General features: G+C 38.3%; 1 protein-coding gene across 1 annotated transcript in view; it reads left to right on the top strand.

Moving 5' to 3' along the window:
* Positions 1 to 9,352: 9,352 nt before the first annotated feature.
* The window catches only part of WDR48 (WD repeat domain 48), a 29,292-nt gene continuing 11,865 nt past the window's right edge, over positions 9,353 to 26,779 (top strand). The window contains exons 1-11 of the mRNA XM_075044702.1: positions 9,353 to 9,426; positions 17,480 to 17,620; positions 17,952 to 18,030; positions 18,307 to 18,389; positions 18,508 to 18,637; positions 21,967 to 22,055; positions 22,940 to 23,041; positions 23,410 to 23,634; positions 24,829 to 24,903; positions 25,140 to 25,242; positions 25,544 to 25,641. Coding sequence (XP_074900803.1) covers positions 9,379 to 9,426; positions 17,480 to 17,620; positions 17,952 to 18,030; positions 18,307 to 18,389; positions 18,508 to 18,637; positions 21,967 to 22,055; positions 22,940 to 23,041; positions 23,410 to 23,634; positions 24,829 to 24,903; positions 25,140 to 25,242; positions 25,544 to 25,641 — 1,173 coding nt within the window. The 5' untranslated portion in view covers positions 9,353 to 9,378. The remainder of the gene's footprint in view (positions 9,427 to 17,479; positions 17,621 to 17,951; positions 18,031 to 18,306; positions 18,390 to 18,507; positions 18,638 to 21,966; positions 22,056 to 22,939; positions 23,042 to 23,409; positions 23,635 to 24,828; positions 24,904 to 25,139; positions 25,243 to 25,543; positions 25,642 to 26,779) is intronic.

Raw genomic sequence — 26,779 nt, 5'->3', positions numbered from 1 at the left:
CAATTAAGAGAGCAGAATTTTAAAGATCAGTAAAGCATCACTCTATAATGGCACTTCATCTGCTACGGTCAAAAGCTGCCACATTTATAATGCTGTACCAGCTGGTATCACTATATACAAAAAAGATCCTTACTTGAAAGTATTTTTTCTGCTGTATCTTCATCAATCCATCCCTGTGAAAAAGGGGCACTGGGAGTGAAGACAGAAAAGAGTGAAAGGAGTTGCACTCCTCTGTTCTTTTTGCAAGCTGTAATATCTGTAATCAGAAAAGAGAACGGCATGGAAAACAACAAGATTTTTATCTGTAGCTGTTAAAAGAAAGCCTTAGGACTTGCAGCTAAGAGCAAAACAATTATACAAGTAACTTTTCTTTGTTACTATGTAAAATTTACTTTCTCCCATTGGGAAGGCAGTTTCTTAAAAGGGAGGGAGGGGGCAGAATACTAGCTTCATAGTAAGAACATTATTTTCTTCCCAGTTTGTTAATCCTCAGTATAACGAAAAAAAGAAAAAAAAAAGCTGAAGTTTAACAGCAAAAAGACAATCTTTGTTACAGAAATTACTAACTCCGTTAATTTAGTCACCATGTTCTTGACATGGATCTGTCTCTTCCATTAATTGCAAAGTATAGCACTCTTCTTTTTCTTTTTATTGCCAGAGCACAAGAAAAATATCTTTTCTTGGTAGCATTAGTCCACCACCATTAGTCTAATGACTAAGAGTGTGCAGATGTCCAGAGCTTAAAAAACAGATTTTTGCATAATTAAATGTATCTTGTGACCACCATAACTCTAAACACTAGATGCTGCTTTAGATTACTGATCAGATAAATTCAGTCATTAAAGATGTCACGGCATTTGATAGTTCATGCACATTGCATGACCCTCTTATCCTCAAATTCTACCCATCCGCCTCGTCTGTTAGCTTCTATCTACTGAGAAATACTCTTGTGGTCTAATCCTAGAAATCTGTCTCTCCTATATTCAGTGGGATAATAGATGCGCAACATGTGCCTCTGTCTTAGAGGGAGAAGGGTTCATTCAAGGTTTCTCTTCCTATTTTTCCCATTTATACGAATGAGACTGCTATTTAAGTTCCCAACAAATTCAGCATGATTTCCTTCCTTTTCCTATCTGATTGGGACCTTCCCTCAATAGCTCACTGACCAGGGACCCCCTACTACACACAGAGAAGTCTGAAACTCAGATCATTGAAAACCTAATCCTTCTCACTACATCCCCCTTTAAGATACATCTGTATCTTTAAGATACGATGTCTGTAATTGGCTAAAATCACAAGATGGTGTACTGGGTTTGCATGGCAAGGTTTTGGGGGGGGGTACAGGGGTGGCTTCTGTGAGAAGCTGCTAGAAGCTTCCCCCATGTCCAACAGAGCCAAGGCCAGCTGGCTCCAAGACGGACCCGCTGCTGGCCAAGGCTGAGCCCATCAGCGATGGTGGTAGTGCTTCTGTCATAACATATTTAAGAAGGGGGAAAAAAACCTGGGCAGCAGCAACTGCAACCAGAGAGAGGAATGAGAAGATGTGAGAGAACCGACCCTGCAGACCCCCACGTCAGTGAAGAAAGAGGGGGAGAAGGTGGTCCAGGCGCTGGAGCTGAGATTCCCTGCAGCCCGTGGGAAGACCATGGTGAGGCAGGCTGTCCAGGGAGGTCCACGGTGGAGCAGATACCCACCTGCAGCCCGGGAAGAGAGAACCCCACGCTGGAGCAGGGGAAGAGTAAGGAGTCCTTCCCCTGAGGAGGAAGGAACGGCAGAGACAATGTATGATGAACTGATCGTAACCCCCATTCCCCATCCCCCTGTGCTGCTGGATCCTGCAAAACAAAGTCATACAATATATAACTAGATCATGTCATCCACTGATGAAGAACTCTACTGAATTTGATATAAAGTATCTTTTGACTGTTTTAACTTAGGTTAAGATTCTCGCAGAGACAAATCACGACTGTTAATTATGGAGCTTATTGCACCTTATGGTTATGGTTCACTGCCCATTAGCTGCAATCGACCACAAGTAATTCTGAGAAAAATACAGTGATGTCAATGATCCTCGATTAGAAACAGCAACACAAACCACTGCTTCACACAGAAAACTCCACAAAACACAGAAAATTCAACTGTGCACATAACAGCAAGTAGGTATGAACACAGACATCAAAATACTCTCCTGAAGGCAAAATCTCAATGTCTGGAGAGCACGGAATGGAAATCATGTCAGATGTAGCACAGGTATGGTATATTTTTAGTTTCCTTAAAGATAGCAACACCACAGGAATAGAGGATGTCTCTTCTGGGCATAAAAAAATAAACACAAATCATAATCATAGCAAAAAGCTGATACTAACAGAAATCAGCTGTTATTTTTGCCTCCCTACGACATGCAATCAAAAATGTCTTCCAAGCAACTTTAGAGTTAAAAATAAACAGTTCCTCCTCATTAATGCAACTTCCTGAAATTTGGTAAACCTGCTTAAGTGATATCATGACAGACAGAATTTCTCAATAGAAATCCTAGTTTTTCTATGTTAAGAATCTTATTTTCTCTTAAGCCCTCAAAGCTGCACACTGCCCTGGAGCAAAGCACTATATACAAATTTTCAGAGTGCAAACCACATGGTTTCCTTGCCCCTGCTCGAAACAGAATTATCACTCATCATTGCCTAGGAAAGTTGTTCTGGTTTTGGTGCAGTGGCTCTTCAGCTGACCTTTTGCAGGACAGCCACATGATAGCAACATGGCACACACAGATATAATTGCACAAATATAGCCCCCCGATGACTGCATTTGTCAAGGCACTGATGCCAAATAAAACAAAAACCTAAGTACACTTTCTATTCTGTGTGTAGATCTTTAGAGCCTTTTGGGGAAACAAGCTTGTGTGTTTAAAAGGAAGACAAGCTAATCAAAACCATCTTGGTTATGTCTTTCAGGTAAATATCTTTGAAAAATGTGGTACAGGATAAACCAGCAAATTCAGCGATGGTTTCCATTGTACTCAATCATTCAAATAAGAAGCGGAGACCTGACTTGATCACATCATAAGAACTTACAGATGAATGAGTCCTTTAATAGTGGATGGCTCTTCAACAAACAAAAGCTGAAAGCTGAAACTAGTCAAATGTGGACCAAAAAAGGGCACACATATTATAACAGAATGGACAATTAAGTACTGAAACAACTTGTGAACACTTGTGGCCTTCTCAAATACTCAAAATCATTAGTGCTTGATTAGAGTAGGCCTTCATTTTCTAATCCCCACCTAGCTCTATATACATATGTATACAGTTTGAGAATTGATAGATTTTCATATTACAGTATTTCTTTATAATATATATTTGGAGCAGTATAACAGTTATTAACCCTGATGCTTACAGCACAAATGATATTTCTTACAAGTTTATGTAATGGAGGCAGTTCATTGCTCAGCAATAAAATTTCATACTCTTTGGTAATTCAAGTGTTTGCATCGGATACACTTGCAATGAAAATTATTTGCATAGATTTCTGTTTACTACAGCTGCAACTTCAGAGAATTTGCAATCCTCCCTCCTGTCTAAACTAAACTGGCAGACAGGGAGAGAGGCATGCCCACAATTTGGGAAATACTCTAACCTCTGACATTAAAAGCCATCTCTAAATAATGCACACACATTTAGTACGATAAAAAAATCAAATGCATCCTTCATGGGCTGAATTAATTCAGCTGCTGGCCAGAAGCTTCAGGATTCTCCTTATTTTCAAGACCTAGATGAGATTCCAGGAATGCCTCTTATAAAATATCATATCCCCGGAACAGGAGCAATATGAGACAGCAGGCAAAAAGAAAAGTAGTGGGGAAATACATCTTCTTTGTTACACTTGGAATGCAGAATTACTACATATTACATACACAGTAAAACCAAAACCAATACACACACACACACAGAGAAACATATTATACAAAATATTTAAAGGCATGAGTCTGTCACAGAAAAAATTAGGGGCTCTGGCTAGTAAGTATCTCTGAGATAAACTAAAGGTGTGCCCCAATCCCTCTTAGAAAAGAATTTAATAGTGTATAGTACATGATGTATTTATCAAGATAATAATTTATATGATTGCCATTTCCCTTTTTTCATGCTGCACGATGAAATAAGAAGTCACACGGACATGAAATACGGTATTTGGTAAATAGCTAATTGGTTTTACAGAATAACAGGAAATGGCTTTTATGGTAAGTACACATTAAATGCATTGTTACACAAAGTAGCTTTCTGCCTAATGACCTAATGTACACTGAATAAGTCTGAAAATTAGCTCAGTGCCTGAAGTTCAAGTTATTCCATCTGTTTCTCCTTAGTATTCTGAAAAACAGTATTTTTGAAGTATTTTGTATTTCTCAAAACATGCTAAGAGCATGCAAAATATTGCTACTACAATCTATGAGAGATTTCCAGTATTTCTGATGCCATCTTGCTAACATAGTTTATTCTTGAAGTCTCACCTTTTATTGCATGGCTCCAAACACAGCCATGAAGTGACAAATGCAAGCGCACTAGCAAAGATTGAGCTATTTGGTTTCAAACCTACTCCTTATTGTAGCTCCCTGTAAGATTAAAGTCTAAACTTCAACATGTCAAGAATGCAACTGCTAAAAATTATGTAATACCAAACAGTTTTACAAATTAAAAACAAACCATATACGCTAGTGAACTAGAACACAGTATTTAGCAGCTAGATGAATGTGAGAAAGCAAATTTAAAACAAAGTTAATGCTGAAATAATAATTTATCTCCTTTCTCCAAAGCCTCCTGGATTTCATCTCTGTCCGTCCCTCCTCTCTAGCTAGCTGGGGTATCTGATTTATCAAAATGGCTTGAAAATTTAGCTTCTTTCTTTGTTTCCAGTTGCCATCACACTGGTTCCATATCTCCTACTTACAATAACTGGCAGTCATTAAAAATGTATACGTAGTCACTGTTTTGTCACCACATCTGCAGAGCCCTTTGCTCATACGTGACCCAGATGCAACAGAGGCTCAGACACATCAACTGCCTTAGTGACTCAAGGAACTCACTCTCACCTCTCTGTGCCAGTGGAGAAACTAATGCCTCATCCAGCAGTCAAAAATAGAGCAATTGTAAACTCATTTGCAGTATTTTTCATTAGATTTCTACAAATATTCCCTCATTGTAAACAGTGCGAGAAAAATAACGCAGAAAGTGTGGGGATCTGCCTGACTATCATCTAAAATCACAACTTTATTCCAGATGATATTCTGCAACTTTTCAGGGCTTAATCCAGCAGCACAAGGCAGTTGCAGACACACCACTTCCAGAGAACCACAGCAAAGACTGTCCTTACTGTACATTGTTCTGTGAATGTATTTTTGTGGCTTTTACAGCAGACTTTGAACATGAAGGAGTCTAAAACAGTGGATTGTATTACTTGAATGTCTTGCTTACACAGACACGTAGAATATGATATCTCAGGAAAATTTAGTCACACAATAAAATTAAATAGGGTTTAAGATCACGAAGTTTCACATCCCATAAAATACAGACTAAATGCAGTAATTTCAAACAGCTATATCTGAGTCATGCCCATAAATTATATATAGGCTACAATACTTTTGCTTTCAAGCTATGTAGAATCTACCACGTCCTTTGGGGATTTCTTTCAGTGATTAGCTGGTCTTAAAATGCATGTCTTCTTCATATCCTGAACTTATGTAGCTCTTATCCCAACTACAGAACCTATTACAGCTTTTCCTGGAGGATTAAAGAGGCCTTTGTTTATCAAAAATATTTTCTACTTGTAGTTGTATAATTATATTTTTAAAAAATAGGGTTAGAAGTGATGTCCTAAAGCCAACTAGCTCACACTTTAGCCCAAACCAGCATCAACTCTACTGATGTAATTCCTGGAGATATTTGTCTAGTCTCTTATTACAACAGATGGTGATTCCAAAACCTTTATATTTAATGTATTCTAGTGCTTCGCTATTCTCACTGCCAAAAAAAGGTTTTTCTTGTGCTTCATCTGAATTTCCTGAACTGCAATCTCAGCCTGTTACTTCTTGTTTCACTCATCATGGACATGAAGATGAGTTTATTCCACATTTCTTCTTAATGCTATCATGTTTCCTTTTGTCTTCTCTTCTGTAGAAAAAATCCTCCTGAACTTTACATCATAATTCATACTTCTCAGGCTCCAAATCATGCTTACAGCATATTTCTAAATCCTTTTAACATTTTCTTTGAATGCTGCAACTGTCAAACCTCACACAGAGGGAATGCAGCAGCAGACAGAATAAGCTGGGAAATTCTACAGCATTCTTGAACCTACTACTATTAAGGAAATATCATCTTTATACTCTTATTTATTACAATTATTCACTGAACACTTACATTCTAGGCATTTCCATCTTTACTTCTCTCATCTCAACATCCCGACTTCACTCCTGAGACCTGTTTAGTTCTCCGTCACTTCCTTTTTGGCTCAACAGCTGTTTGCTCATTCTAGTGTTCTCAGAACTTCACAATTTAGCCAAAGATGATCAGATTTTCATGGAAAGTGAAAAATAATCCCTAGACTCTGTCCTGGTTTCAGCTGGGATAGAATTAACTGTCTTCCTAGTAGCTGGTACAGTGCTATGTTTTGAGTTCAGTATGTGAAGAATGCTGATAACACTGATGTTTTCAGTTGTTGCTCAGTAGTGTTTAGACTATAGTCAAGGATTTGTCAGCTTCTCATGCCCAGTCAGGGCACCTGACCCAAACTGGCCAACGGTGTATTCCATACCATGTGACGTCCCATCTAGTTTAGGAACTGGGAAGGGGGGGGGCAGGGATTTTGCCGCTCGGGGACTGGCTGGGTGTCGGTCGGCGGGTGGTGAGCAATTGCCCTGCGCATCATTTGTACATTTCAATCCTTTTATTACTACTGCTGTCATTTTATTAGTGTTATCATTATCATTATTAGTTTCTTCTTTTCTGTTCTATTAAACCGTTCTTATCTCAACCCACGAGTTTTACTTCTTTTCCTGATTTTCTCCCCCATCCCACTGGGTGGGGGGGGGAGTGAGTGAGCGGCTGCGTGGTGCTTAGTTGCTGGCTGGGGTTAAACCACGACAGACTCATGTATACATCATGTTCCTTCTCTTCCAAAACCAAAAGCAAACAGCTAACAATATAAACTAGATCATCTTGCCACTTTCCCAAAACAACACAAACATGATGAAAGGCTGAAAGGTTATTGCATAACAAAGAAAATCTTACCTATAATATTTTTTGCATAATACTGTCTTTAGTTCAGGCTTGATAAACATAGACACAGAAAACAGAAAATTATCACTAATACTCATATTTTTAGCAGCCCTCAGTAAATGTATATTGGACTAGGCAATCTCCAGAGATCCCTTCCAACCACAATGATTCTGTGATACAAAGGGATCATTGTATTTTTTTTTCTCTTTAAAGTAATGAATTGTTGATCTAAAAGGTTGAAGAAACACTGTAGTATATACATTAACTGCAGCGACTATCCACAAGAAGTTCTTTGATGTACAAAAAAAGAGGAAAAACAATTTTGAAATTGCATAACAATGTAAAAAGCAAAGGTTCTCTGTCAATAAACAAATTCAATTTTAAATCAAATGTACAAAAGATGATGACTGCCCTTGAAGACACAATATTACCTTCACTAAATGAATAATCCATTCGTGATTATGGATAATTAAATGATGATTAGGGCTTATGAATGAAATTATTATTTCATTTTATCAAAGAAGAGCACAAAAATAATATAAGAATTTCAATACCTTTAAGAGAAAACAAGAAATTACTTTAAAGTATGTGTGAAAATAACTGTGTTATGAAGTCATCAACCTCTTAATGGACTAATGCATACTGAAATGTAGTAAGGCACTTTGCTCAGTATTTACTTACAGAGAAAACTTGACACTGCCTCATTCTTCTCCAGCCCAGAATCCAATAAAATTACGTACTTTATGCATGACAGCATCTGAAACACTTTGACAATTATCATTAGCCTGAAGCCAGTACACAACTAAACTCTGAACAAAAAAAAGCCTTAATTTTACCTTCAAAAAAAATGAAATTTATTAAACAATAAATCTATTTCACATTTGTCTTAGGAGATGCCTTAAATCATATGCTTCTCACTGCCGTAACAAGATAAAATAGTTCAAATACCGCAGTTAAGGATGGACTTTGGTCAAGGCAGATCTCATTTAAGAATCATACCCTCCACTTGCAATTGTGATGAGGACACTTGTGCATTCAGCAATGCTAGAAAATGTGATCTGTATCAAAATAAGCAAAGTTTAAATTAGCAGAAGTAAATGGCCATTATGTCTTCTACTTATTTTTGCAGCCAGCATCGAACAAGAATGTGAATACCTAATTTTCATCTCTTTATCCCTTTACACATTTTTTTCTCTCACAGTAGGGTTGGGGTTTTTCTTCCCACTAATTAACTATTAGCACCTTCGCTGTTCTACCACAGTGAATTAACCAGTACAACAAAAGGGTGTGCCAGGAAGACAGTCCTGTACACAACTTCATACAGATCCTCACCTAGAACATGGAAACTGCTGCAGCTGAACACTTTTTGCATTCATGGTTAAAGTGCCAAAGAGATATTTGGGATGGGGGAAGGGGGGGGGGAGCATCTCTGGAAGACAGTATCAAATTTCATGCCATTATACAATCATTTTCAGGAATCCTTTTTTATTAGACAAAATAATACCATCTTCCCTGGTTCTCTGGGGAAGGTAGTTGAGCCTTTGCAGATTACCTCAGTGGGGCAGACTCAACGAGGTGCGAGACGCCATCTCGCTTTTACGCATTTGTCCCCCACCACAGACCCTTAAAAAGAAGACGGTGGACCCGGGGACTGAAAGGGCTTGTGTAAAGCCCTCCAGCACCTCACCTCAGGGCTGGCACCCAGCACCAGCCTTGTCTGAACACCTCAGCCCTGAGCTGAGCCCTCCAGAGGGGCCAAGTGACCTCACCCCACAGGCCTGCCCGCCCTCCCGGGGGGGAAACACGGCAAGAAGGGACGAAGACACCCCGTGAGCGGCAACAGGAGCACGGAGATAACCCCAGCACTTCCCGGGTAACGGCTGTGGAGAACCCGCCGTGAGGAGAACATGGCGGCTGCCAGCGGCAAGGCGGGAGCACTAGCCCCGCCCCCTCCTCCAGCCCCGCCCCCTCCGGCAGTTGCCCTAGCAACGCCTCGGGCGGTCACCGCCCCCGCCTCCACCTCGCTGCGCGGGCTCGGAGCGGAGAAGGGGCGGGATTTCCGGGCCGGCTCTCCCTCAACGGAAATGACATCAGAGTGTCAACATGCAAGATGGCGGCGCATCATCGGCAGAACACGGCGGGGCGGCGGAAAGTCCAGGTGAGGGCGAGGCAGGGCCCGGGGGGGTGGGGGACCATGGCGTGGTGGGGCTCTGGCATGACCCGGCCCGGCAGGAGGAGGAAGAAGAGGAGGAGGGGGAGGAGGAGGAAGGCGAGGCGGAGCGCGGCCCGGCAGAGGGGTGGGGTCAGCGGGCGGGGGCGGTGGGCAGGTGGCGGGCAGCGGCGGGCGGGCAGGGAGAGCCCCCCCTCGGGGACCCTGCCGCCCCTCGGGGACCCTGCCGCCCGGCCCTGAGAGGCTGTGGCGGCGGCTGCTCTCAGCTGGGGGCGGGGGGGGAAGGGATTGGGGGTTTCCATGGCGACGCAGTCGCCTCCTTCCCTTTCCCAACAGCCCTGAGGCGAAGGGGAGATGGTCCCCCCCCCCTCCCACCCGCAGTGGCGCTCCCCACCTCCGCTAACGTCCGTGGGGAGGGGGCGAGTCGCTGCCCTCGGCACCGCGGCCTAGCCGGCCGAAGGGGGTCAGGTTCCCCAGAGCTGAAACCACCCCGCCAGCCTGCCCTTTCCAGCTCCGGTCAGCGTTTCTTAAAAGAAAGACCGTGGCCTAGGCAGTCTGGTGGGTATAAACTTCCTCAGCTCACCTGAGAGACTATCAGATCTCGTGGTGTGGGCTCCTAGGTAGCCACGAGTGCACTGTTGTAGCCTTGGTGGAGCCTGGAATTACTGAAGTGTGTGTGGAAAGTCAATAGTCTTTAACAGTAAAAGTCATGAAAATGATTTTATTATGGTCCTCAACTTTTTCATTCTTGTTTGTGATACCACCGGCACTTTAAACATTTTTACAGCTTTTGCTATGGAAAAGATTTAATGCTTTATCAATGTGCAAAGCTGCCTACCTCTACTGGCAAGTGCAAGTTTCAGCTGTATCTGTCCACTGTGATCAAAAGAAATATTGATTAAGCATGAAATAGCATCAGGATCCTTCCAAACAGAGCTGCATTTGGTTTTGGAACACATCTTTTGCGTTTTATCACGTAGAGGAAATGTGCACTTCTTTACAGCATTTAGTGGTTTTCAGGGTGAAGGTGAACACTCAATCAATACTGTAGAAAGAATTCCTTTGCCCTGCCAAAAAAATTCTCAGACATTCTTTAAAATACAAAGAAACCAAAATATAATACCCCTTTATTGACTTCATTGCCTATGCCATAAACAGGTTTTTACAGGTTGCTCTCCTAAGGAAGGGGATTTTATGGTAACTGGATATTTCTTTGATGTAGTCCTATTTCTGTATAAAGTATTATTTCCCTGACAGCAACATGCATCAAAGAGTACATTGTTTCCTTTTTACTACTACATGCATTTTCCAAACATTACTTACCTCAAAATCTTGTATTTACAGGTGGTTTTGTGCTCTTTTGTGATGTCTTCTTTTCTGCTTTCATTGTGTTACGTAATTTTTTTTTCACTTCATGTACTGCTACACTGACCTGTGTCTCAGCCAGTACATTGTAAGCCTAGATCTACCGAGAATAACTTTGGTTGTATTATAAGCATATATAAAGCCTTGAGTAGAAACTAGGTATTTTCTTGTGCTCTTATGATTCCACCTACTTGGTTAGAAACAGGATTTTGTTCATGTAATGGAATTCTAAGTGGCTGTTGTATCCATCAGCTGCTGATGGAAAGTTGAAACCACTAATGATTTATTTTTCTTCCCAATGGCTGAGCATTTAGGGTGCTCCTACATCAAGCTTTTGAAAGAGAGAGAGGGCAAGAAATTTCTCCCAAACCTATGAGGCTAGGGGAAGAAGCTTTTTAAAAAAATACCTCTCGGGCATGGAGGAACTCGATTTCTTACATGGCAGGAGAGCTGGTTGAAGTTTATGGAAATAGGAACTGTTATTATGTTGGACGCACCTGTTTTACTGGTAAGCAGAACCATCCAAAATAGTCAGTTTAGGGTGCTTCTGCATATAATTATATGTTTATAAGGGTTTAATCAGAATAGATGTTTTAGGCCTCAAAATAAATTCCATGCCTAAAAAAAAGGTAGGAAGTTTAATTACTTAAATGTCAGTCAGGCATTTGAAATGTCCAGCAGCAGGCTATTGGTGTTTCTTTAGCTTACCTGTGCGTGCCTGAAGGCTGCAATAGTAAGGTTGTCTGATTTGTGAAGGGAATGGAGATGCAGAGGTGTGTCAGACACTGCTGTGTGATGAGAAACAGTTGACCATATGCTGTAGGTTTCAGATATGTTACGGGGAATTAAGTCAAGATGAAGCCACTTTTCAGCAGGTGGCTTAAAGTAGCTGCCCTTCAGGGGCTTCATTGTAACTGCTCTCCCAAACTTGCTGCCTGGCCAGAATAAGTTCACCTCCACACTCAAAAACCTATTGACAGAGCATGGGAATTTTGCTCTAAGTGATCTGGATCAGCATCTTTGTTATGAAATTATTGACTTTGTCTTTAAGTCTTGTACAGAAGAAGAAGATCTTTTTGCACTAACTTTGTCATCTTTATGCACTAATACTGCATTATGACATTAAGTAGAAAGTGAAACAAAAAAACCTTTACGTTTAGAAAATATTTCAGCTACTGACTTTTCAATAGTACCATTTATTAAAAGTGCACTAGATATTGTGTGCTGTAACTGATTAGATTTTATAGATATATTTTATATATAAGTATATAAATTATATTTATAAATTATTTTTAATATAATAAAGCAAACGAATAGTCTGTAAGTTGATTCCATTGTAAAAGGATAAATTTAACTTCTTTAATGCCTTCCGTTACTTTTATTCTATGGAACCTGTAGCGCCTGATTGAAAATTCAAATATCAATATGTTCTTAATTTTAAAACTTATTTTAAGGGATATATCTGCCCTACCAAGACACTAAGGCAATAGATTTATTTTTTTTTTCTTGGTGGTTGACTGCTGCTTCTCTCATTTTTGATGCAATTCATGTCAGTTCTCATGGAATCCTTCCAGTGATTTTGAGAAATAGCAGATTTTTAATTGCACACAATAGCATTTGTGTCTTTGAACGTTTTCTGTACTTACAAACAAGGTATGAGTGCTGTCAGAGCTCACCTGTTCGCTGTTTCCTCCACCGTGATGGTGTGGTGGTATTTTTAAAAGCAGATTCTACCCATCTATTAAGACAAAATCTGTTGTAAGACATGTTAATGTAACAAGGGTAACAAGATTTCAGATCAGCTGATACAGTCATCCATGAAGGAAACACATTGTAGATCCTGTAAGAAATTTGCTTGGCTTTGTGTGCTGAAATGTATCTGTTGACAGTAGCTTTATCTCTGGAGCTCTTAGTCACTAAAATGATTAGTCCTGAACCATTTAGAGTACTGAATCCCATAAATTCTTTATAATGAGGGTCCATCACCTTGTAATGTTTGTGCACTGCTGCAGTGAAAGATTCTTATTCGTTATGGGAGTTTATAAAAGCTAGAGCAGTATAAATGTAAAAGGCCCTGGTCATTATTAAAATATTTCTTATCCTACAAATCTTGCCGCTCCCAGACCATGATCGCAATAAAACAACTATGATCTATATCATAGTCATTATTATCTTTGTGGTTTGCAAGTGACTTTGTGAATCAATGCAATGAACAAAGCAGTAATGTGCTCTTGGTCTGCCCTGTTTGAAGTGAATGCCAGTTGGTGCTTAGGATCATAACTTGCTTGTGACCTTCACAGTCCTCTCCAGGCAGAACAGGGTACCTTATCTAGAGCAATAAAGATGTGTATGCTGAGGGTCAGAGTTGAATTTTTTCACAGCAATTTCTTCTCAGCCAAAAGCCTGTTGCTTTTACGTTGTTCACATATATGTGTGCACATGCATACTTGAATATATACTATATTTTTGTATTTGTTTGTATATTTACTATATTTACCAATAGTTCTTACATTTCTATGCTCAGTGACACTCAAATTTAAAAAACTCCAAACAAATTAAAAATCACTTTCTGACCTTTTTCCCCCAAAATAAGAATATAATGTAGAACCATATGTGGATTATCAGCAATCTTCCTTAGTTCATCTTAATGAACTTTTCAGCTGAGTGAACTTGCCTGCTGTCCGCCACTCTTACACAAGTGTCAAGTCTTTTAAATCAAGTTGCCGTTGCTTTTATTGATCTGTTTTAAGTTCCCTGTGTTAAGAGAGGCATTTCAATACCCTTTCAACAGATTTTGTGGAACCCTTAATTTGTCCCTCTGTGTTAATTTATAATTAATGTATTTGAATACAAGGCTGGATGCTTATACCTCTCTTTCTGAAAGGTTCCATGTGATTCACATCAAATGTCTTGTGAGGTTATTTTTAGTTCAGCCGCACACTCCATGTGTCTTGTTCTAGTTTTTTTAATGTATAAGATATTTCTTTCAGTCTCAATGACTGGTTTGCAAGAGTGGACCATTTAACATTTTTTGGTTTGGATGAGAAAGGAAATTTATTAAATATTTCCATTGTAAGCAACTGACAGTAACTAGCATGTCATTAGGCATCCAATAAGAGTTGGAGGGTCCATTTTTGCGCCATAGTCATCATTTTCAATTCATGCTCTCTTCATGAAAAGTGGTGTGTCTTGTCCTTACCTAACTGCTCAAATAGCCGTGTTCATTTGAAATGTTGGTGTATTCAATAAACTGGCTGACCACAAAATCATCTTCTTTCATCTTAATTTTCTCCCCTTGTGCTTTTAGTATTAGAAGTAAAAAAAGAATTTTAAGGAGCACATGGATTAGAATCACCTTTATCATTGAAAAATGGCTGTCGCAGTTTTTTTCCCCATGACATGCAGAAAATGATCATTACCTATTCTTTATGCAATAGGGATTTCTTTTCCTTCTTACTCTTATATCTTAAATATTTAAGACCGTTTATCAGAAAAGGTATGCTATTCCTTCTGTGGATGGAAAATAAAACTTTGTAGAATTATAAGTCTGAGGAGAGACAAGAGTAACTGGTTGAATTCTATGAGCAGTAGCAGCCACTGCTGGGTAATTTTGTAAATGTCAAGCTTTTTTTGTTGTTTTGCCATCTATTTTTCCATCTAAGCTTAAATGTATTTACACATAGAAAAAAAGAAACAGTAAGAAATAAGATTTTAATCTTTTTTTAATTCAGTTGTTACAGCAGAGTTACTTTATCAAGTTTCTCACAGGAAGGAAGAAGGATGATGTTATGTTTAATGCTGAACTGGCACTGAGATCTAGCATTCGCTCTTAGATATACCACAGACTCATTAACCCTGAAACAATGTAATTCCTCTCTCTGTCTCAGTTCTCTTAAAATATAAACAATACTTGCCAAGAGGTGTTTGACTAAATTCATGTGTGGAAGTAATTAAAAGGAATAAAGGGCAAATTAAATTTGACCTTTATTTGAATATTTCAGTATTGGTGGTAGTGGGAAACGGTTGTCAGTCTTCCCTGGTCATGTCTGAACGATGGAAAAACAACAATCAGCCACAGTTTCAAGACCTTCTAGACAGAAATTTAATAGTTATGCAAATTCCATTATAGAAGGAAGTTAAAATTATTTTATTACATCTAATCTCTATAAGCTTTTTTCACTGCTAGTTTCTGTGTTAAGAACAATATTTAGTTCTTTATTTTAGCAAGAAAATATTTTATCCATTGCATTTTAAGAAATTACAAAACTGCTTTAATTCTGTCAAGATTAAAATAGAAATATGACTCTCAATTTTCACAGTCCCATGAAAGGATCAATCATATATCAAAAGTACCTTATTTACTACAGTAAGCCACCATTTGCTTTTTTGCATTTTTAAAATAGTTATTTATGGCTGTTCTTGAACTCCTGTAAATTAAAAAAGTAACATTATTATGAGCAAAAAGCTCCTTAAAATGCTTGGGTGACTAACATAGTTTGACAGTCTTCTTTGAGTGGAATAAAGAGCTCTATGTTACACCTGAAAATATAACAAATATGGGAGGTGACTGACAGAAGAGTAACAAATCCAAAAATTGAGGATTTGTCAAAAAATATCCTGCTAGCAGTTTGGAGAAGCAACAGCTGAAAGGCCCCTGCTGATCCTGAGTCTGATACTATATTTCAGGAAGAGATTGTTCTCCCTAATAGCTAACATCAAATTTGATCTACTGACCTTTAGGTTTTGAATTCCTTTGTGTCCTATCTGCTCATACTTAGTATTTTTAACTGAATATTTTCATTGGCTTTATTCAAAGAGTTTGAAAGCAGTATGAATTTGATGGCCATCCCTTTGCCTTATGTTTTGTATCATGTTAAACCTTGACTTTGTTTGTAGCGTTCTTTTACTCAAATAGTCTGTGTGGGTCTTCTAGCAATGTAGACATGATATGATCAAGCCCCGGTGAGGAGTTTCACGTATATCTGGCGCTCTGCATTACACACAAAAAATACTTCAAGTATTTGAAGTGTTTTAACATAACACTGTTATGTGTGGTTGATGGTGTCTTCTCTCAGTAATGTCTCTGAAGCTGTGTGTAGGTGGAGACTTGAGCACGGATAGCAAGAATATTATGGATGAGTCTGGAATAGGTGAGAGAAGCTGAGAGTTTTGGTAATTCGGGCACAGTCCGAAATTGGGAGGAAGAGCTGTGACTCTACAAGGACTGTAAGTGGCTAACAAAGACTATGAGCAAGAAGTGCTTTAAGAGCATTGGGACATAACATAATAAATGTAGTAAAGGACTTGTGGAATGGTAATGGAGAGTATTAAGGCAGAAGGATTCAGGAGGCTCTTAATTTTGATCCTCCTGTGTTGGTCTATAGAGCTGTTGCAGCCGTTTCTAAAACGGAGAATAGGACTGGATGCGTGCTTTCTAGAAGCATCAGTTCTCTTACTGTGCTGCACTGGGATGGGATAATGCAGTTGAGGTGTTGCCCACATTAACCAAATGGACCCATCAGCTGTTGAGCTATAGAATCTGGGATGCTGTAAAATACTTCTTCAATGATAAGGACCACTGAACATTTTGTTTAATTTGTTGGTTTTATTTTGTGTAACTGAGATCTGATCTGGAAAACATTTTCTTTATACTGCTATAATGCAGTTATTGGAGTGAAAAATTGCTTTCAGATCTCTAGCCCAAGACTACTCCTTTGAAAGTGTTTTCAAAACACTGGTACTTATGTATCCCAATGATTCCTGCTGTGGGCAGATTGGATTATACCAAGCCTAAAATTTTACAGAATCTGTGCAGAGGCATACCTGGCAGCTTCCTCTCCTTTTCTCTAAGTGTGAGGGCTTTCCTCATAGTAATGCATAAACTCTGTGTAAACCCTGTTATCAGGAGAGATGCAGTACAGTGTGAATGGAGTAGCTCTGAAGAAATTGCAGTGTCTTATAATTCTGTTTACTGAACAGTAATAATGGAGAGTGCTGTAGCCTTTGCAGTATGTATCCTTAAATCTGCTTTTAGTATTTCTGAACGATACAATGAAATAACCTATACACACAGTACTGTCAAATACAGAAGTAAAGAAACTAAAGGAATCATTTATCTGAAAGAGCAGTAAATATATGTGCTTCTTATTAGAAAGTAGGTAGCTTTTAAAAAATTGGTTTCAAAATAATAGCAACACCTGAAATAGCTAGAATTTGGACCTGCAGTCTTTCAGTGATTTGTAATCGTTAGTGACCCTATCCTCTCCCTTGTGAGTCTGGGAAATACCATCATCCCGGCTATAGAAGCTATGAAACCTACTTAGGAAGCGAGACACAAACTCGGTGTGTTCTCTAAGATCACCCAGAATATCTGCGCAGAGCAGCAAATTGAAATAAGGATTCTCTTGGCCTGAGCTTGAGTCATAATGATTAAATAGTCCTTTGGGCTCCAGTTCTAGCACTGCTGATATCTTCTCTATGATTCTTCCCCATTTTCAGGGGAGGTGAATGACTGAGATGGTGTGGGTAACTCTCAAACTGACAGACTTATTTAATGCTTGTAAAGCTTTTAATATTTTCTACCTGAGAACCTCACAAAGATTAAATTAGATGTTAGGATTTTACGGCCAAGTCAATATCTTAATACCATAATTGGATTTTTGTAAATGTGTTTTAGGTCTCCTATGTGATTAGAGATGAAGTGGAGAAGTATAACCGAAATGGGGTAAACGCACTTCAGCTGGATCCAGCATTAAATAGACTCTTCACAGCAGGCCGAGACTCTATTATAAGGATATGGAGTGTCAATCAGCACAAGGTAAGACATGAGAGGTTTCCTATGTCTTAACCTACTTTTTTCTAAGTTATCATGCTAGTACGCTGCCTACAGGTATACATCTGATACTGTTTTAACAGCTGCCAATTATTATGATAGGAAAATCATTTTGATATTGCTCGTACTGTGATATCTTACATGGCTGTATAGTTCTTTCACAAAAAGATTCTGGAATAGTGACTTCAAGTAACTCTGTATTAGGCAACTTTTGATCCATTTGAAGGTGGAAGAAAATATCACAACAGGATCTGATAGTCACAATCGTTTCCATTTGTGATGAGATGTTATAAAATTTTGTTTTTTTAATTTGCAGCAAGACCCTTATATAGCATCAATGGAACATCACACAGATTGGGTAAATGACATTGTGCTCTGCTGCAATGGTAAAACATGTAAGTACTTAATGTTTGAAAACTATAATATTCAGAAATTGTGTATAAGAGTGTATTATCTGCTGCTTTAACTATTTTCCATCTTAGCATGTAAAATTAATTTGTCATGTGTGTTGTAAATTTGAGAAATAGTGTAAGCAGATGTTTTAATGGAAATCTAGATGTGTATATAAATGATTCTTTTAATTTTTTTGAAAAGCAAGTTGGAGTAGTACAAATACGCTTTAAAGTCATATATAAGCCATTAAAGTTTACTCTTTATTCTTTCCAATTTAGTGATATCTGCTTCTTCAGATACTACTGTTAAAGTGTGGAATGCACATAAGGGATTTTGCATGTCAACACTAAGGACACATAAGGTGAAAAACATTATCTGTAAATACTGTATGTTATCACTGACTGTCTTTTAAATATTAAGATGTAGACTTCAAATGGTTAATGTTGTTCATTCATGTTGTTATATTTACTTTATTGTAGGATTACGTGAAAGCCTTAGCATATGCAAAAGATAAAGAACTGGTAGCATCTGCCGGGCTGGACAGACAGATATTTCTCTGGGATGTAAATACTCTAACAGCACTGACTGCCTCAAATAACACCGTAACAAGTAGGTACCTAGGGAGGGGAGGCAAATGCAATGCATTTTGTTGAGTAGCATAATCTGAGAGATCAATTTAAAACTATAGATACCTGTTTCTGTGTGTACATAAAAAATGTGAAAGAAATTTTAAGGTGGTTTTAGTATGTAATCAGTCCATTTATTGTGTTATATAATAGCTGAAAACCTAGAGCAGCCAACAGTCATGGCATTTAGAATAGGTCTCTGAATATTTTCTCCTGAAATGCAATGTGCTGGTATTCTCTGAAACTTGACAGAGCTTCATCTTGAGAAGCTTTTTGCTCCTCAACTAACCCATTATAGAAATTTTCCCTTGGGTTACTTGTCAGTTCATTTTCTGTGTATTATAATTTGGGTTTGTTTTTTTTGTTTATATAGATGCTGCAAAAAAATGCAGTACAGCTCCTAAAGGACTTGATACATTTATCAAATCTATCTGTCAGAAGAATGAAGTTACTAGATAAATCAGATTTAAACACATGCAAAGTAATACTTAGCACTAATTACATGTAAGGATAGCATATTAGTGAGATTTAACTCACTAGATACTAGAAGGCATGGGGAAACTCCATACTTTCTACTTATCAGGGTTAATCCTTAATGCCATCATCTTTTAGGAAGTGATCTGCCCTGCTTCTCTGTTCCAATAAAGGCATTATAGTAAACTACAAGACCTTTCGCCATAGAGCAATTCCAACACCACTTCCTTAGAATAGTCAGGATAGAGCTGATTAAGTTTCTCTTCTGGGAAGTATGACACCAGTCTTCAAGTTCACTTAGTTGTGATTGCTGGAGTGAATAACATAAATCTGGGCCATCAGCATCCTAGTTTGTATTGCCTATTTTACAGTATATTTTTTCAGAAAGAAGTCTAGTTTGACCACTGTGTTTTGCTGCTTGTAGGTAGGCTGGAAAAGCAGTGTTCAAAGTGATCGATCTCTTTCATTTTATACTTAATGTTTGATACATGTTTAAACAGTAGCAGAGTCTCAGATGTATGCATTGGGAAAGAACTTACTATCTTGCTACACTGCCACACTTGAATTTTCTAAATAAGACTACTTGCTTCCTCATTCATAGGTTAGGAATGACTCAAGAAAAATCTGCAAAACTAAAATTTGGAATTGGCACAACACAGTTTGAAGCAATTTCAGGAATATGTGATTCTGTAAATGAGGCAGCCATATAGTTGTTTTGGTGTGGGGTTTTTTTTAATTACTGTTTTGGCTAATTCTGAAAGGTGTGTTAATTTTATGGATTTGGTAGCTTCTAAAACCAAAGGTGCATCTGGTGGGCAGAACTGTGAGTTTTGCATTTGTTCTGTCTACAGTACTTTTTAATTCGAGTATAGCCTTATGCTGGCATGTCTGTAGCCTTCAAAAGAGAGATGGCTTCTAGTGAGCTGTGTTGCACTGCAGAAGAGTATTAAGATGGCACATGACTGCACATAACTAAATAGATTTAGCTTATATTTCCCACAACTTTTCTTTCATTGAAAGTAGAATTATTTTTATCACCAAACTTTGCTGATAACTGTACGTTATGCTATCTTTTGGTTGAACAGGGAGGTTTTGGAGGAAGAATTTATTTGCTGGCTCACAGGAAAACTCGGTTGGGGGGGTGTGTGTGTGTGAGATTTCTTGAACACTGCAACAGTGATACAGAACCTAAATGATTCAAGTGAATCATAAATGGGAGACAGGGAGTACTGAGGAGAGCTGATGCTTGTTTTGAGCCCAAGGTCAAATGGAAGTGGAGACATTACCTCTAAGATGACAGAAATAAATTTGCATTTCTAGAGTTAGAACAGTAATGCTTCGTAAGGGGGAGGAAGAGGAAGTGGGGGAGCTGTTTTTGTTTCTTTCTAGTGCTCCCAACTAACAGTGTTTCTGTTGGGAAGAACACAGTGTATGTCCTTAAAGAAGCTGGTTTTCTTCAGTCCTTTCAAACAATATCGATTTTTTCAGAGTGCAAATGAAAATTGTTCTTGTGCATTAATTTTGTATCTGATTACAGGGAAGCAATGTACACATGCCAGCATTAAAAGGAAGCCTATTTTTAAAGAGTCAGTCAGCATAGCCATAATTTAAATTAAGTGGAGAGATTTTGCTTTTATGAGGTAGGCCCTTCCAGAAGAGGGTGGAGTCGAGCTTTGCTTTTGTTCTGGCAAAAATTTTGCTTCCGTACACTTAAGATTCACTCTTCTATTCCTGATGTCCAGCTTGTGATAACTCTGTACATTATCCTTTCATAAATTATTATGGTTGTTGAACAGTGTGCTAATCTTCAAGAGTTTTCAGTTCTGCTTTTTGCCTTCAGCTATTGTCTGGGGACAGTGGAAGACTGTAACTTTATTTTGGCTACAAATAATAGATTTCATTTGAAAGTTTACATTTGGATAGCCATAGCTAGTAGTTAAGAGGACCCTGAAGTCAAGCTGCATAATTCTTCCACTGTGACAAAATGTTTATGATATTGGGTCACAAATACTGTGTAAGAAACTTATTTCCATAATATACATAAATCATTATATAAAGTTTCACATTTTTGCTGACAACACAGTTTGTTGCTGTTCTCAGCCTTTCTGGCATATGGGTCATATGGTTTTGAGGCTTGATGAAATGCCTGATGGTATTCTCTGAATAGATGATTTTCATTTGCTTTGTCTGTGCTTTTCCCATTTGAGGAACTGGTACTTTAATCTGTCCAAAAGTAGGTTAGGCTAGATGGTACAGAATTCCTCAACTCTTATGCTAGTTGTGATGCTAGGAGTTGCCATATGGTTTTCACAAACACAGACGTAGCATCCATGCTCAAGTAACACATTTCAGCACTGCAGTGTAACTTCAGTAATACATCTCTGCTGAACTAAGAGAAGAGCCTTTAAGATATAATGTAGAATTTTACTGCTACTTAGCTTGGAAAAAAAATCTCTGCACTTAAATCCAAATGCTGTGTATTCTAAGATCCCATAGAAGTATCATTCTCTAATAAAGTAGTTGAGAAGAGCGAGAGTACCTTGATGGTTCTGGCACTGAATTGTGGTGTCAAAAGGGCACCAGGACTGTAATGACCATAAGTCTGAAGGGTTACTTTGGTTTTATGCAGCAGTAGATTAAGAATTGGGATGAGTTTTTCCTAGCAGTATGCTGGCTATAGTCTTTTTTTTTTTTTTTTTTTTAAAACAACTTATATATGGGGTAGAGTGGCACTATTTTCATGGATGACAGGGTATTAAAATACCATTTCTGAGTGAATAAGTATGTTTTTCAAAAGACATCATTAAAATTGAAAATGTAAATTTTATTTTGAAATAGCTTCTTCCCTGAGTGGGAACAAAGACTCTATCTACAGCCTTGCAATGAATCAAATGGGAACAGTTATTGTATCAGGGTCCACTGAAAAGGTAAGCAAAAAGCTGGTAAGGCTCATTCCACTTCAGTTCCAAGTTTAGTATAAAGAGACAATTTTATTGATTTTTCAATGTCATGTCTGTACCAGCTTTTGTGTTTTTAATAGTGAGTGTAGACACTGTGGAAGCATAAGTGTAGGATCCAAATACCTGCCGCAATCTGAAGATGTGTATATATCCATATAGCTTTAATACACAGAAGAGACAATCAGATCATGTGTAACCCTCTCTCTATCAGAGATCATTACATTTCACCACAAGAGCTCTGGTTTTGGGGGCACATTACTCGGGTGTTTATAAAAACTGAAGCAGTTGCCACAGGTAAGAAAAGTGGTGCCAGCAATTTTGTAAGACCCCTACAGGAGGTGGGAAATGAAGTGAGGTAATGAAGTTCAAGTGTTCCGAAGAGAGAGCCCATGCTCTTTGTTGTAAAGGAAGGTGAAACACCCTAAAGTCCCCTGCAAGTTGTTTTTTTATGTCAACTAACCTTGAGAGAATTTTACTTCCAAGTCAGTATAAAAATGAAAATAGGATACACCAGTGAAGCATCTGAGAGAATTCTCAGAATCCTTTTTTTTTTTTTACCCACATCACACTATCCTGTTTCCAGTCACTTCCATTCTTTAATTTCTTAAGAAGACACAAAAAGCCAGAACAAATGAAATTAAAATCAAGCGAAGAAAATCACATCTGATTATTAGAGGTGCATAAGATCTAGTTATGTCTGTCTTGTTCTAATGAAGTATGGTTTTGGCTATGGACGTCTGCCCGTTTGGAATAAGGGTCAGTTTATTTGGAAAGGCTTAATTTTCTATAGAGAAAATGCACTGATGGGAAGAATCTTGTTAATGCCAGTTATCCAATATCTATTTGTGTAGGTTCTAAGGGTGTGGGATCCGAGAACTTGTGCAAAACTAATGAAACTCAAAGGGCACACGGACAATGTAAAAGCTTTGTTGTTGAACAGAGATGGCACCCAGGTATGTGCTTTAACTTGAGACGAAGGCATTTTACAGAATGCAGAAATGTTATTAGTCTTTTTCAATATAATTATTTTATGTCATAGATTACAGAAGGTATCTTAAATATTTTACAGATATTTAGTGTTTAAGGGAGGGAGGCTGGTGGGTGAAAGCTCTGTTTTATTACAGGTCCATCTAGGTACGGAGGGGGTGGCTTACATAAAATGTCTGGAAATTGTGACTAGAGTTGTTAATTGCCAGGCTTTGTTTAGCACCATCTTAATGGAAAAATATAGCCATAAGAATTATGAAAGCTCTTTATGGAAAAAATTATTTTTAAAAGATTTAAATACCTGCTTGATTTAAGTATGATGGTTGTTGCTCAGTGTCTTTCAGGCAGCTCTGATGGGACTATCCGCCTGTGGTCCCTTGGGCAGCAGAGATGTATAGCCACATATCGAGTCCATGATGAAGGTGTTTGGGCTCTGCAGGTCAATGAAGCCTTCACTCATGTTTATTCAGGAGGAAGAGACAGGAAGATTTATTGTACAGATTTACGAAATCCTGATATCCGTGTACTTATCTGTGAAGAAAAGGCACCAGTTCTTAAGGTAATTGAGTGTAATTCAGAGAATCAGAGCATGGCTGAGGTTGGAAGTGACCTCTGGAGGTCATCTGGTCCACCCCCCCTGCTCAAGCAGGGCCACCTACAGCTGATTGCCCAGGACCATGTCCAGATGGCTTTTGAATATCTTCAAGGATGGAGGCTTCGCAACCTCTCTGGGCAACCCGTTCCAGTGCTCAGTCACCTTCACAGTATAAACTTGTAATTGTATTGCATGTTGTCTAATAAAATAGTGGTTTGAGGTAGAAGTTGATAGAAGAATGTGTATTGGGTAACAAGTGTTTACCACATCTTCAGTGTATTGACTTTGTCTCCTAAATAACATCTGAAACTTCATTGTCTGAAGAAGATAAATGCCTGGCAGCTATTTAAAATATGCAAATTCAAATATTACTGAAATTGAATATGCTTCAGACATGAAAAGTTGTTTTTACCAGACTCTAGTACAGTCTTAAGAAACTAAGCTGGCACTGCCAAGGCTTTAGACATAAATGGATGTTTCTTAGCAGCAATGTGTATGCACAGGACTGTGTTAGAATATGTCGGATACTCATGGGAACCAGGACTAAAATTTATTGTTGGTTTTTTGAACACCTAAACATGATGCTTTCTTAACTGGAGAAAACTGCATGCACAAGTTTGAGTCTTTCAAAAAGACTGCTTTGGGGATTTTTTTTGCTGTCTGTAACTCTAGATGATATGACCTTGGAACACATAGGTGTATAAGGAGTGTGTGATTGAAACAGATACCAGTATATAAGCAATGTGGCTTTCCTTGTGACTGAACTCTGGCTTAGTATGTTCAGATAATATCCTGGATATATTAATGTAGTTTTAAAAAAGTCAGAATCTGAGAAATTTCAGTTCAAAATGGAAAATGAAAGCTATGGTCAGCTGTACAAAAATCAGAAGGGGTCTCTAATATCTTAGCTACAGTGATTCATTATTGTCCAAGAAATGTAACAGCAGAGCCAAATGTATAAACTTATGCTTTTTAATTAGTACAGAACTTCTTATGTTCTCTTTTTAACCATGTGAAGTATCTGAATGCAAAGTGATTCAGAAAATATTGTACTCTGAGAAACATCCAAGTACGGAAGCAGGTCTACACAGAGCAAATATTGAGCAAAGGAAAATTAAGTTAAGCACACCTAAAATTGCCTGTGGTTTCATTTTTTAGATGGAACTTGACAGATCAGCTGATCCTCCTCCAGCACTTTGGGTTGCAACAACCAAATCCTCTGTGAATAAATGGGTAAGTGATAAATCCTACACTCTGTGAATTCAGTTAAATGGTCATAGGATTTGCAGTCTTGGTTTGGGAGCTTTTAATTACTTTGCTATCTATTTATGCTGCTTTTGGAAATAAATTATCTTACTCTGAACTGGACAGTTAACATCTAAATAGCAGCATGAACTGGCAGTTGTTACAGGTGAAAGCAAAGTTTATAAATTATTATGAATGTGTCATTATTTTGTTTCTTTCTTTAGACTTTGAAGGGAATTCATAATTTTAGAGCATCTGGAGATTATGATAATGATTGTACCAATCCCATACCACCCCTGTGTACACAGCCTGACCAAGTTATAAAAGGTAAACAGCTGTTTTCCAGAGTACCTTATAAAATCTGTTATTATTATCAGAAAAGGTAGATCTTTAAGACTAGCTCAAGTTTTTAGGTACTTGTTAGGATTTCAACCAAAACAAAGACAACGTGCTTATCGTCTATCTACTGTTAGTTACAGTTAAAATAGTGTTTAAACCTTGGTGCTATCCAAGCCTTATGTAAAACAGTGAAACCAAAGAACAGTCACACATGTCGTGTTATACAGTTTAATGTAATGTTAGAAAAAAAAAATCACTGTAGTGACCTTAATTCTTGTTTGTTTGCTAGGGGGTGCTAGTATTATTCAGTGCCACATTCTTAACGACAAGAGACACATATTAACCAAAGACACAAATAATAATGTGGCATACTGGGATGTCTTGAAGGTAAGTATATAATTTTGGATTAAGCATCTACTGTTGGATGATTATTTCATACATTTTTATATTTATATATGGGGGTTTTTTTTTAGTACATGAGGTTCCTATAGTAGAAAGCAAGTCATCTTTCTGTCGCAAGACATAATGCAAAGATTGCTTTCTGAAAGGGGAGGGGGCATTTCTGAGCTTTTCTGCATATTTGCCTGACATGAGGCTGACAGATATGTTCATTCACCTGAATTCAGTGAAGTATCAACATCTTCATTCACCTGAAATTCAGACCCTTGAATTCTTTCCCAGAAATAGTAATGTTTGTTTTGATTGGGTTTTGTTTCAAAGAGGACTTGTAGAGGTCCGTGGGCATGTCTGCCCAATGCAGTATGGAATAGCATAAGAAAGCTTAGCCTGCAAAAGGGAAGCCTGTGCTTCAGGTCCTGCTACAAACCCACAGATCCCAAGCGAGTGTGCTGACTAGTAGTCTGTGGATTATTCTGGGAGCGTGAACTTGCCACGTCCATTGTTAGTTGGCAAGACAGCAGCCAGGAAGGCGGAACTGGAAGGAAAGTTAGCAGATGGAAGCATGGCTCCTGCCTAGTGTTACTTGCTCCTGTGAGAGGAGAGACACTTGGCATGGCATTTCTTTATCTTGCTTTACCCAATGTTTGGTCAGAGGAGAGGGAAAAGAGTGCAAAGCGAAAGAACTGGAATGTCAGATCAGTGAAATGGTCAGCAATTTCTTCTCTTGCAAAACCCTGTTTGAAATTCTAAATCATTTGTCATGTTGAACTATGCAGTGCTCCAGCCAGGACTCAGTAATGAAGGAAAGCTTGCTCAGCTAACTTACTGAGTTGCTGACTGAAGTGAGGAAGAAGGGAATTAAGTTGGAGAATGTAGCTTTGTACTAAAAATTATCTAAATTACTTTTGTGGAATAGTGAATAGCTTTTCTTTAAGTTTACAGTTGGTATGTACTTAAGTACAATGTTATATCTCAGGACCAAAGTCAAATGCTAATGTTAATTTGTACCTTCAATTCTTTTTCTCTTTTGTTAGTAAGGGTTTCAGAAGCATCTCTTAGATATGTTTAAATGCATATTCACTTTAGAGATGGGGTTGCTTGCCAGGTCAAAGTGTCACCTTATGAG

Source organism: Buteo buteo, chromosome 2 (genome assembly GCF_964188355.1).
Source record: "Buteo buteo chromosome 2, bButBut1.hap1.1, whole genome shotgun sequence".
NCBI classification, from domain to species: Eukaryota; Metazoa; Chordata; class Aves; order Accipitriformes; family Accipitridae; genus Buteo; species Buteo buteo.
This window is presented reverse-complemented; position numbering and strand designations above follow the sequence as displayed.